Below are 12,681 nucleotides of genomic sequence, written 5' to 3'. Positions count from 1 at the left end.
TAACCAAAGAGATGTCCAAAACCGATGAATTCTGGACATAAACAAAAGGGACCTAAGTCTATTACTTCAGACCCTCCAGTGGGACACAAGGCTGCACAAAGACATATGAAGCTTCTGTCAATAAAACAATTTCTCAAAAAAAAAAAAAAAAAAAAATTTCTCTGTCACATTAATTCATTATAGCAATAACAAAACATATTTATGGCTATAAAGTATAAACATGGCAGTACTGAGGGGTGCCTGGGTTGCTTAGTTGATTAAGCATCCTACTCTTGGGCAGCCCCGGTGGCCCAGCGGTTTAGTACTGCCTTCAGCCTGGGGTGTGATCCTGGAGACCCAGGATCAAGTCCCAAGTCAGGCTCCCTGCATGGAGCCTGCTTCTCCCTCTGCCTGTGTCTCTGCCTCTCTCTCTCTCTCTGTCTGATATGAATAAATGAATAAAATCTTAAAAAAAAAAAAAAAAAAAGCATCCTACTCTTGATTTCAGCTCAGATTATGATCTCAGGGTCGTGAGATAAAGCCCCATTTTGGGCTCCACACTGGCATGGAGCCTGCTTAAGATTCCGTCTGGTCATGAGTATAGTGGGATGAAGCAAGCAGCTTGTGAATGTACGTAACAGAAAAGTATTTTGTTAATAAAAATTAAAAACTGCAGCTCACCTGGACTGGTGTTCTGTGAGGGCTGCTGAGCAGCTGCAAACATGCTGGCTACAGACTCCAGAAACTAAACCAGAACCAGAGACAGGCCGTTAGAAAACTACTGAAATTCTCTTCTTTGTTGCAGAGACTGAAATTACTCCTAACTCTTAAGTGATAATCAAATAACCTTCTCAGATATATAGGCAATCACAGTGCCCCTTCAAGCCACCTGTACTGGGGACCGATGACTCGCACTGCTGGCATCTATCCTTGGGTAGTGGCATTCTCCAGCACAGACCTGCATCTCTAGCATACACGCTATTAGTGTTCTCTAACACACCCTAGAGGAAAAAAAAACACTTCCCCTGGGGGATAAACATAAGACATCAAAAATGCCCCCAAATGAACAAAACAGTTGTCTTCTTTCGGAAGAAAATAATTGAGTAGAAAAAGGCAAGAAAACATACAATCTCTAGTGCAACATAATAAAAATAGGTTAAATCAAGGCAGATATGAAGAGGACAGAATTATCATCCTATGCTGTTTTGAACTTATGTCATCGTGAGCAAGTCATTGGTTTATTTTACATTATTTCTTCTCTAAACTAAATGGGGGAGAAAAATTGGCTGAATTAAGAGTACAGGAAGATGGTTTATTTTTGCAAAAGTCCCTAATCTCTCAAAAAACAGGGAGCAAGAGAATTAGTGACACAAAGTCAAGCAATCTTTGGGGAACTGAGAAAAAGAAGTCATGCCCTATTTGCTAATGGGTGCAAAGAAGTTTTTATTCCCATGGTAAATAGGCTGAAGTCTAGAACTATTCCGCACTGGAAATTTTACCTGTCCTAAAACCGTACTGGGGAGGAGAGAATGCTAAAAATTATGTCTCTGGGGCCCCTGGGTGGCTGAGTCAGTTGAGGTTCTGCCTTAGCCTCAAGTCATAATCCCACGGTTCTGAGATCAAATTCCAGGTAGGGCTTCCTGCTTAGCTTCTCTCTCTCTCTCTCTCTCTCTATCTGGCCCTTCCCTCACTCATGCTCGCTCAATCAAATAAATGAATAAGACCTTAAAAAAAAAAACCCTTTTCTAATTAAAAAAATAAAAATTATGTCTTCCCACACCTGCTTAAGAATGACTGTGCAGAGGATCTTTGATGTTGTCAGCATACCTGAGCAATCTTGGTTTTCTTCTGTTGGAATTTGCAAAGTCGCAGAATCTGGGACCCCGAGGAGTCACTGAACTGTTCATGGAATGGATGTAACAGCTTTACGGACTCTCCAAAACTAGAGAGAGTAAAATGAAATACAGTGGGAGTTATTTTTTGTGTGATCAATGTAACAATAGTTTGATTTTCCTACTGGAATTAAAAGGCACCCTTACCTGCACACAGCAATCTGACCCACTTCCAGGAGTGTAAGAGCATTTCCAATCACAGCCAAAGATTCAAATGCCAGCTATGAAATAGAAAGTTAAGGGTTGAAGCAATCAGAATATCCTCTAGATCAATGCCTCTCACCTTTTATTATACCAAGAGTCCCAAGGAAAATGGTATTTTTGCATGGCCCACAGGGAATATCACCATGGCTATTCACAATCAAGCCAGAGGCCATAGTGACTCAGACCCTGTCAAGTATCACAAATCCTGAAACCCAGAATCTATTACACTAGTAGCAAAGGTCTTCTCTAGACATCTAATAAAAGTGATCCTAAGAGATTTGGTCCATAAAATTTTTAGAATTTTTCCCTTTGGAGGGTGGGGGTAGAGAGTAGGGCAGGAAGACTACATAAAAAGTAATCTCTTACGGCTACAAGATTCTAAAAACCAATTTATTTTAACCCATATGTAAATGATATCATAATTTTAGAATTTAAATCTCACTAAAAAGGTGATACTTATAGCAGCTAACATCTACTGAACACATATCAAGTGCTAGGCATTAAACTGAGTACATACTTCATTTTAATTTTCACAACTCTGCATATAATAGATACTATTTCAATTCTCATTTTTCAGAAGATGAAACTGACAGCAAATAAATCACCCAACATCATTAGGAAAAAGTGAGGAGCCTGGATTTGAACCTTTTTCAAGAGAACATATGTAGAGATTTAGGTTGTTCATTGATTCATTCTAGGTAATAGCATCAATGCAAAAACCATCAGTCTTCAGTGTCCATAATGGTGATATCCTAATTCAGGCCCTTAAGCCATATGTATATATACTAGGGGCACCTGGGTGGCTCAGATTGTTAAGTGTCTGCCTTTGGCTCAGGTTATGATCTCTATGTCCTGGGATGGAGCCCTGCATCGGGTTCCCTGCTCAGTAGAGAAGTCTGCTTCTCTCCCTCCACTGCCCCTCCCTCCCACTTGTGCTTGTGCTTGCTTTTCTAATGAATCTTTTTTTTTTTTTCCTAATGAATCTTAAAAAACAAAAAACCCTTGTGACTAAGAGAGCACTAACTCCAGATAATTTCAGACTTAGAGAAATATACTGAACACTTAAAAAAAAAAAATCAATGATAGATATGTTGTTGTACAAGATCATAAAAGATAGTTTAACAGTACGTCGCATTTTGTGGAAAATAAACATTGTCATAGTTACTCTTCTGTGGCTAGACAGGAGCATAGCAAGGTTAAAAAGAACAAGTGGGGTCCCTAGGTGGCTTGGTGGTTTAGCGCCTGCCTTCGGCCCAGGGCGTGATCCTGGAGACCTGGGATCAAGTCCCGCATCAGGCTCCCTGCATGAAGCCTGCTTCCCCCTCTGCCTGTGTCTCTGCCTGCCCCCCCATCCCGTGTGTGTGTCTCTCATGAATGAATGAATGAATGAATGAATGAATAAATAAACAAACTTAAAAGGTCTCCAACAGTAAGGGACCAAATTATTTTGAGACATCCTAAATCTGCCTTTTTAACTTCTTTTAAAAATTTGAGGTCTTCTCAAACATGATATCACATTCTAAGAACAGTAATTGGTATTTCAAAGTGCTTTTTGCCAGAACAATATTTTAATCTTCTAGGTGGCCATGAAGCATGGCTTGGGGTCAATTTCTCATTAAACTAGCACTGTGCTTCCTTACCTGTTTGGTATGGTTGTCCACCATGCTAGAAGAGTCATCGATAGCCAAACAAATCTGATACTGGCGTTTACTGGGCTTGGTCCTTCGAAGCCAAATCTTGTCTTTCCGAAATTGACTAGCAATGTATGGAATGACCTTCCTCATGTTTAGCCGCTTCCCGGTTCGATAGTCTCCTCTATTAAATTTACCCAAATGAGGCAAAGATTAGTTAACAACTGCTCATCCTCTGATAACTTTTTTTAAAGAATAAAATTACATTGTAATACTTCATAAACAAGAATACCAAATAACCAGTAACCTGGCACACTCAAGTGTCACTGTCAATTGAGAATTGAGGGCAGTCAGAAAAACTGGATATGTATTTGGCAATAATAATTAGGTCCTTCCAGGTAAGCTAAGACACATTTTAAAAATTAGAAAAATATGTTTGTGCTGATTAAATCTTGGATTCTTTTCTGTTCTGAAATTGTCAGTTTGGATAAATCTTTGAAAAGATCTAAGTGAGTAACACATGCAGCAAGCCTACACACCCATCATCTAAAGGCTCAGCCAATTTTCCCATCAGATGTTAATAAATCAAAGGAACTGTAGTCATACCAAACTTAAAAGACACCTTTTAGAGGTAACATGAAAAAAGGTATAGAATAATATACTGGTGCCTATGCAGCACAAATGGACACCACAAGCCAGTACTGTAAGTGGTTAAGGGCCGAGCTCAATAGAAAGGGTGACAATGCCATCTTTTCAGGGCACTATGAGTGAGTCTAATGGAGAAGACTTACTTCAGCTTGGCTGCCTGGGTAGGCTCTAATATGAGGCGAAGCTGTTCACACAACTGCTGTGAAAGAGGCGCAGTTAAGGCCAGGTAACTCTGCCACATCTCAGCTGCAGCCTTTTCCTGTGACAATAACATGGAAGTTACCCGTAGAACGTCAGAGCCAGCCAAAGTCATTACAGCAAGAGGACACTTGAAGCAGAGCAGTACAAAATGACCTGCATGAACCTGGTCCACAGAAGCTAACTCAAAAGCTTCTCTTAGCAAGCTGCCATCTAGTTCATATCCTTAAAAATGTCTCCTCTTCTACCAAACCCACAACCCTCGGTTCCAAATGAGAAAGGATGAAAATGGCAGAAAATATTGGAATTCATGCCCAAATCAACACTTTATTCTCACTACTTATGAAGCCTATAACCTGTACGCTTCATGTGGCTAGGGAGCTGTGGATGGATATTATGGTGCTATGAGATCCAGCCACATAATCATGGGCTCTCGGAGTCATGTTTCAAAAGCAAAAGCAATGAGTGCAAATCTCTCAACAGTGTGCTTATTGCCTAGACACAAAGCTCCAACTATGGCAGAGCCCTCCTACAGGTCTGTAGTGGGAATGAGGATGGTGGCCGCAAAATATAAACATGTACACATACAGTAAATTTAGGATGCCAAGTCATTAAAAATGAAGCTTCTGACTTAATGCTGACACATTATGTCAGCCAGCAACATTCCAGGTGGCCTATTCTGATAATGACACATTTTGCCTCATTTTTCAACCAATGTCTTATCTGTTTTATCTATTATATACAGTAAGTAGTGGAAATGAAAGGAAATAAACAGGGACGTCTGGATGGCTCAGCAGCTGAGCATATGCCTGAGCCAAAGCTCAGGTCCTGATCCTGGGATCCAGGATCGAGTCCCACCATCAGGCTCCTTGTGGGGAGCCTGCTTCTCCCTCTGCCTATGTCTATGCCTCTCTCTCTTTCTGTGTTTCTCATGAATAAATAAATAAAATATTTTTAAAAAGACTTTTTTAGGGACAGCCTGGGTGGCTCAGCAGTTTAGCGCTGCCTTTAGCCCAGGGCGTGATCCTGGAGACCCAGGATTGAGTCTCACCCACGTCAGGCTCTCTGCAGGGAGCCTGTTTCTCCCTCCGCCTGTGTCTCTGCCTCTCTCTCTCTCTCTCTGTCTCTCATGAAGAAATAAATAGTCTTTAAAAAAATAAAAAGACTTTTCAGTTTAAAAAAAAAAAGGAAATAAATACATCAGCTTCTCTGTTTTAATTAAGCTACATATCTAGTGGCAAAGTAGGCAGAAAGCAATGGATAGGCTTAGGCTTCAGACTAATTATAGCCTCCATATATACTCACTCTTGTACAAGGGTGATGGGTGCTAAGAACCTGTTAAGCTTGCTGTATCTATTTAAAAAAAAAAAAAATCAAGGTATCTTATGAAAAGACCAGTGACTTACTTCTTCTGGGTTTCCAGACTCATGTGGCTGCCACATTTCCAGCTGTCTCTCCAGTTCCTGTCTTAGCTCGCTGATATCTTTTAAAAAGGGCTAAGAAGAAAAAGCCACAGGTAAGAGGCAGTCTAGGGTGAAATCACCAACTCATTATCACTGGCTGCCTTCTTCCCAGCAGTATGAACTCCAAATACATAACAAGAGAAACAAAACTTAAGCAAATTTAATGGCACAATAAGAAGATGCCAGACAGCTAGTCTTCTGCTTCCCATTTTGTAAGGACAAGATAAAGGAAATCTTACCATTTACAAGAAATATATCCAGCAAAATAAAAACCAAAGGTATTAATATCAGAATGTTCTTTGATTAATCGAGACTGCTATTAAATCAAATGATTAGGGAAAACAACTCCGTTAAATCTGTTTTCCCTAAGGATTCTTGCTACTTCACCAGCAAAAGCTATAAATTGTCCCTACAGGATTCTCACACAAGGATGCTGGACATGAGAAGAGTAGATCTGAGAACCTGAAGCTGGAGGACCAGACCCACCAGCACAGCCAGGTCAGGACAGATAATCCATCAGGACCCTGGGATTGACTGCTGGAAGAGTGTTATCTATTTAGAGAGAACTGTCACAAAGAGTTCTAAAAACTCTGATATACTCCCAACAATGAGATATTCCATGAAGTTCTAAACACAAACATTTAAAAGCAGTTTATAACTACATTTTGTTAACTTATTAAAGTAGTAATCTGTGAAAATTTTAGTACCTGGAAAACTGTGTCCATGAGGAACTGATGGGCTGTGTGAATGGTCGAATCTCGGCTTCTCTCTGGTTTCTCATTCTCTGTCTCCTCCTGTGATAGGTCAGTCCTGGGATCTTGGTCTTCTTCTGTTTTAACAGCTTGAGTCTCCACCTCCATCTCATCAAAGCCTATTTGCATTTAAGAGAGTTTTACTTACCATAATATTACAAAAAGACCCTTTGCAATTGCCTGCCAATCCTAATAATTACTCAAACCTCACTCCTTCACTCCCCAGAAAATTTCCACATGTTCTTTCTTTTTGGGTCAGTCACTGCCAATTCTTAGTCCACTAAGCTCCCCCTCCCCACTGCAATGTCAAAGGCGGCTGTTCTACAAAGAGAAGTAGGGGAGACTCCGAATTACCCTGATAAGCCTTGTAAAACTGTGTGATTCTTTAAACTACATGCATATAGACCTCGGATAAAATTAAAAACTAAAAGTCACATTCCATTCTAAAGATGAGAAAACTGAGGCAAAGAATATATACTCAACAAATATATTTCCTCAACCTATAATGTGAAGAAGAGGCAAAGTCTGGATTCTGAATTTTCATCAGAGCTATGCCATTCCCACTGTTATATAATGGCTGGGCAGTCATAGTTCTAAAACCCGAGAGGACAAGAAGGAGGCAGAAAAAAAAAGGCCCTTGAATTGGGCAGGTTCTTTTGAATTTGCATTTATTCCACCACTGATAAAGTATTTTTTAATGTGTTAAATGTTTGTCTTTTTTTCTTTTTTTTTAATAAGTTGTCTAGTAATAATACTTGGGTCAACTATATGTAAGACATTTGATTACTTTTTCTTTTTTTTTTTAATTTTTATTTATTTATGATAGTCACAGAGAGAGAGAGAGAGAGAGAGAGAGAGAGAGAGAGGCAGAGATATAGGCAGAGGGAGAAGCAGGCTCCATGCACTGGGAGCTGGGACTTGATCCCAGGTCTCCAGGATCGCGCCCTGGGCCAAAGGCAGGCGCTAAACCACTGCGCCACCCAGGGATCCCTGGTTACTTTTTCATATGCATTTTCCCCATTCTATTTCTTTAAATATTTTTACTGTATTTTATGCTAATAGTCTATATTTTTATATAATTGAAAACATTTCTCTAATAATCAAGAGTGTATCTTCTGATCATAGCTGAATTAAGTGTACTATTTTGTTTCCTACATATTTTTTAAAAAACTGATGGCCTGAAACTCAGGTTTCTGAGGTGTCCTTGAAGGATAGTGTCTACAACATCACTCCACTTTAAAATATATATATATATATTATTTATTTTATTCATGAGAGACTGAGAGAGAGAAGAGAAAAGCAGAGACACAGGCAGAGGGAGAAGCAGGCTTCCTACAAGGGAAGGAGCCTAATGTGAGACTCAATTCTGGACCCCAGGATTATGCCCTGAGCCAAAGGGCATAATCACTTACTGAGCCACCTCAACCAATGAGCCACCCAGGTGTCCCACAACTCTACCTTTTGACTCGGAAGTGAAATATAGTGAAATTATCATAGGCAAATAAGTACCTAGGCCATGGTTTAGGATACGGGAAAACAAACCAGATCAGACTACAGAACACCAGAAGTGATTTCTCCAAGTCAGAAAGCTCAGAAGGGATTCGTTCACTGCAGGACTCACCCGGCGTGGTCCCTGACTTGACCTTCTCTGGTTTCAGCTGCTCTATGTCTGCTGCTCGGAGCTCCTCCTCCTTCTCTGTGTCCAGGAAGGTATCCTCCACCTCCTCTTCCTGATCCCTCCTGGAATCTTCTGTAGACTGTTGCTGCTGCTCCTTGCTGGCCACATCTGCCAATAAAGCATACAAATACATAGAAGCCTAGGTCTTTGCAGAACAAAGTAATCATGAGTGGGTGTAGTTTGTCCTTTTTAGCTTCCAAGGTTTTATTCATGCTGGTTCTCCCGCTGACCAACTATGTGACATGAACACAGCGCTTGGCTTTTCTGTGCCCCGGAAGCTCTACTGACCTACTGATGTCACTACCTATTCTCTACCACAAAAGTAGGATGCTTAACTAGGTTTTTACTGCTATTACAAGAGATTGAACTAGAATAAACAGGCTGGACAGATGACTCAGCAGTTAATGGAATTATCCTCCATTAACCATTATGAGTGAAGAAACTATAATGATTAAGAGTATAACACAGGACACAGAAGAACCAACACTGAGACTAGCATTGTGATTTGGACAAGTTCTTAAACTTGTCTGGCTTCAGTATCCTCATCTATGAAGTGGAAATATCATAGCTCAGGGATGCCTGGGTGGCTCAGTGGTTGAGCACCTGCCTTCGGCCCAGGGAGTAATTCTGGAGTCCCGGGATCAAGTCCCACTTTGGGCTTCCTGCATGGAGCCTACTTCTCCCTGTGTCTCTGCTGCTCTGTTTGTCTCTCATGAATAAATAAATAAAATCTTAAAAAAATATATCATAGCTCATTAAGATTATTGGAAAAATTTCATGATCATTCAACAGACTCTGAAGAGTGGTACAAAGTAAAGGCTCAATTCATGGTAGCAATGATTATTACTGCTTTATTTTTCTAAAAAGTGAAGTCAGAAGAAAAGTAACTCATGGTAGAGTAATCATTTCTGAAACTATGTTCATGGGTAAGTATCATGAACACTAAATTTTGCATATTAGGAATAAAATACTAAAAAGTCACCCAGAGAACTAGAAGGAGAGACTAAGACTGGTCACTCCCTTGTGATTTTCTTCCTCTTTTCACTTATGAAAAAAACATACACTTCTAGTTCACACCTCCTGCCATTGCAGGAGTGACCTCACAGTGACCAAGAAGCAGTATGTCCAGTACTCAGAAACCCTGAAACTAGTGCTAGGTTTGGATGTGGCCAATGTTATCAAGGATATTAAAAGACTTATCCCAGACCCCGAAACCCTGAACACTTGCACTTGCTGCAGATATCGTTTTAGACCCAAACCAAACTGTATTCCTGCATAATTCTTATTAGAGAGAAAACAGTTCAAAAAAGCCATTCCCACCCCTAAGATGAATTTGTTTATCTGCTGGGCACACAGTCATACAGCCTAGTCTCACAGAGAACTCAGCAAAGGAGAAGCCTTCTCTGAACCATACCATACATCTGTGCATCATAGGGGTCACTGCCTTGCTTAATGTGCTCAAAGGCATCTGCGTCTTCTGCCTGCGGCTGGGGCTGGGCTGGCCCCTGCTCAGTGTGGTTCTCCATATCCACAGTCTTCAGCCGCTTATGCACATGCTCACTGTGATCACCCATGGAGCGTTCATTGTCGGCCTGTCCAGGTTTCCTCTTGAAACTCTGTGGGAAATAGGAAATTCACTAGAGTTTTGTCTATACTGGCAAAAAAGACTTAACATACCTAATAAAGTTAACCAGCCCCCTATGGATGGGCAACCACAGAAAAATGGAATTCAATGCAGCTGTTAAAAAGAATGGGCTGATCTCCAGACAAAAATATAGATCTGTAGGATAGACTTTAGATCTGAAATAAAAGGAAAAAACACATCCATACTTAAGTTACATACACAAAAGTACATGTAAAACAAGAAAAAACTGTTGGCAACAATTTATTCTTATGTGGCTTAAAGACAGGAATAAGATGGAAGCTTTTTAGGGGATTGCTTTTTATATATGAATTTCATTTCATGTACATGAATTGTATCCCATTCAAAAAAAAAAAAACCAAAACCAAGAAACCCTAATTTTTAGGGTCACCTATGGGACTCAGTCAGCTGAACATCTGACTCTTGATTTTGGCTCAGGTCATGATCTCAGGGTCGTAAGATCGAGCACCACATCAGGCTCCAAACTGGACTCAGTGCTGTGGGCACAGGGTCCACCTGGGATTCTCTCTCTGCCCCTTCCCCCACTCATGCTTGTGCTCTCTCAATAAATAAATAAATGAACTTTTTAAAAACCCTTATTTTTAAAACACAAAAAAGTGGGACAGTGGAAAAAAAGACTGGCTAGTACTAGGCAACAACAGCTAACACTTGGCTCTTAGGCTGCATAATAGGAATAGGGAAGTTGTGTGTGTGTACACACATCCCCATGGGGAAGAAGCCTGGGGTCCTGATATGCTTGCTATAGCCACCATCATGTTTGGTGAGACAGCAAAGCCTGGGAGCTTGGCTGTTTTTAAACCACCACATTCAGGGCATCTTTTCACACATAGCCTGCGCCCAAGTTCAGCAGAAGAGGGACAGAGACCTGTGTGTTTTTCCTGGTCTGTTTCTGGGAAGCCAACCGAGCGATGAAGTTGGATTCATGGCCTTCTGCCTGATTTGCGTCTGCAGCTCCACTTCCGTGTTCCTATGAAATCCAAGCGATGAGAGAATGAAAGTGGAAGATGCCGTATGAGCACCTGGCTACTGTGCTGTTTTATGTGCAGCTTCTCTACTATTTTCCTCTCAGAGTCAAACAATACACCTGCCTCCCTGGTCCAGAACTCACCTATGACTAAGGCGTAGCCTGTGGGCAAAAATAAGAGCATCTAAATCCAGATAGGTCACCCTCTTGAGGGACTTCACTGTGTAAGGCTGATTAGTTCCTTGTTTCCAGAATGGTAATGGCTTACTCTGAAGGCAGGAAAGACCTCTACAAGAATCCAGGCTCTGACATTTACCAGCTGTGCACCCTTGAAATGGTCATTTCACTTTACTGTGGCTTATTTAGATCAAATATAAAATGGAGAGAGTAGTAATGATAATCAGCAGTCTTAGAGGACTATTATGAAGACTTGAAGTAATAAAAATCCTTAGCACCTACCTAAATGGGTGCTCAATAAATGGGGGGTGGGAAGTACAAGAAGTATAAGTAAGTGTTATTACTGGTGAGAAAACTGGGTTCAAAGAGCTTGAACAAGATGTCCAGAGTCACCACTGTAAGTAGCAGGTCCTCTCTTTCCATAGCATATAAGTGGCCTGAACTGTGGTCCATATAGAGAACAATCACTCTAGCTAAAGGAACAAAGAAGTGCTTTGCTTTTTTAAAAAGAAAACCTTAGGAGCGGTGCTTAAGTGGCTCAGTCATTTAAGCATCAACTCCTGATTTTGGCTGAGGTCATGATCTCAGGGTTGTGAGATCAAGCTCCAGGTTGGGTTCTGTGCTGGGTATGGAGCCTGCTTAGGATTTTGTCTCCCTTTCCCTCTGCCTCCCCCCCTCCACTGATGTACTCACTCTTTCTTAAAAACAAACACAAAACCTTTAGAGCCCAGTGAACAGCAAGGAAAAGGGAAATACTATTAAAAGGCAGATTACTGCCTCTTGAAGTCTAAAGTCTAAATTCAACCTTCCTTTACTTGGAAGCTTTCTAAAAATTAACACCAACTGGAGTATCCCATGATGGGATCCCATGATCCCAGCCTAATAGCTTTTTCTCATTAAGCACAATACTTATGTACAGCACGTAGCAAATATTCTAGGGTTTGTTCTGAGAGGCATATAAAAGTGCATATCTGAATCATTTTCTTAAAGAATGGAAGATCATCTTTTAGATGTTAAGAGAACATCACATATACACCAACTACTTCTAAATAGATGGTGGTTTCACCCAGGGGAAAGAGACCCTCTAGAGGCAGCTGGCACAGGCAGTGAGGGCCTATTACCTCCTTCCCCTGCTCCTTCTCAGGCGCAGTCCCAGCCAGCTCCACAGCTTGTGCACTCTGCACACTCTCCAACCCAGTCTGTCCGCAAGAGTCATGCTCTTTCCTCTCCGTGGCCTCTGGCACCTGCTCCTCTGTGTCAGAATTCTCTCCGCCTTCTTCTTCCTGTTTTTGCAGGGTAAGCAAACACCACATTAAAATGCTCTGAAGGAAGAGCATGAGGCAATGGGCTGAGGGGTGGATCCTGCAACAATAAGATACCCCACTCCTCCCATGGGGAGTCTGCAGGGTTATTAGCCAGAAAGGGTCTTAAA

At 41.1% G+C, this 12,681-nt stretch overlaps 1 protein-coding gene across 3 annotated transcripts in view; it reads right to left on the bottom strand.

Annotated features, from left to right (window-relative positions):
• Nucleotides 1-12,681, bottom strand: part of MDN1 (midasin AAA ATPase 1) — a 168,600-nt gene that overhangs the window by 3,929 nt on the left and 151,990 nt on the right. For all 3 annotated transcript variants that reach the window (XM_077903070.1, XM_077903067.1, XM_077903068.1), the window contains exons 90-100: nucleotides 12,371-12,532; nucleotides 10,974-11,075; nucleotides 9,860-10,061; nucleotides 8,389-8,553; nucleotides 6,723-6,886; nucleotides 5,959-6,048; nucleotides 4,498-4,613; nucleotides 3,716-3,890; nucleotides 2,019-2,092; nucleotides 1,807-1,921; nucleotides 661-724 (exon numbers count right to left, since the gene is read on the bottom strand). In XM_077903070.1, coding sequence (XP_077759196.1) covers nucleotides 661-724; nucleotides 1,807-1,921; nucleotides 2,019-2,092; nucleotides 3,716-3,890; nucleotides 4,498-4,613; nucleotides 5,959-6,048; nucleotides 6,723-6,886; nucleotides 8,389-8,553; nucleotides 9,860-10,061; nucleotides 10,974-11,075; nucleotides 12,371-12,532 — 1,429 coding nt within the window. The remainder of the gene's footprint in view (nucleotides 1-660; nucleotides 725-1,806; nucleotides 1,922-2,018; nucleotides 2,093-3,715; nucleotides 3,891-4,497; nucleotides 4,614-5,958; nucleotides 6,049-6,722; nucleotides 6,887-8,388; nucleotides 8,554-9,859; nucleotides 10,062-10,973; nucleotides 11,076-12,370; nucleotides 12,533-12,681) is intronic.

This window comes from Canis aureus, chromosome 7 (genome assembly GCF_053574225.1).
Source record: "Canis aureus isolate CA01 chromosome 7, VMU_Caureus_v.1.0, whole genome shotgun sequence".
Lineage (NCBI taxonomy): Eukaryota > Metazoa > Chordata > Mammalia > Carnivora > Canidae > Canis > Canis aureus.
Note: the sequence above shows the minus strand (reverse complement) of the source record. Positions and strands in the feature narration are given on the sequence as shown.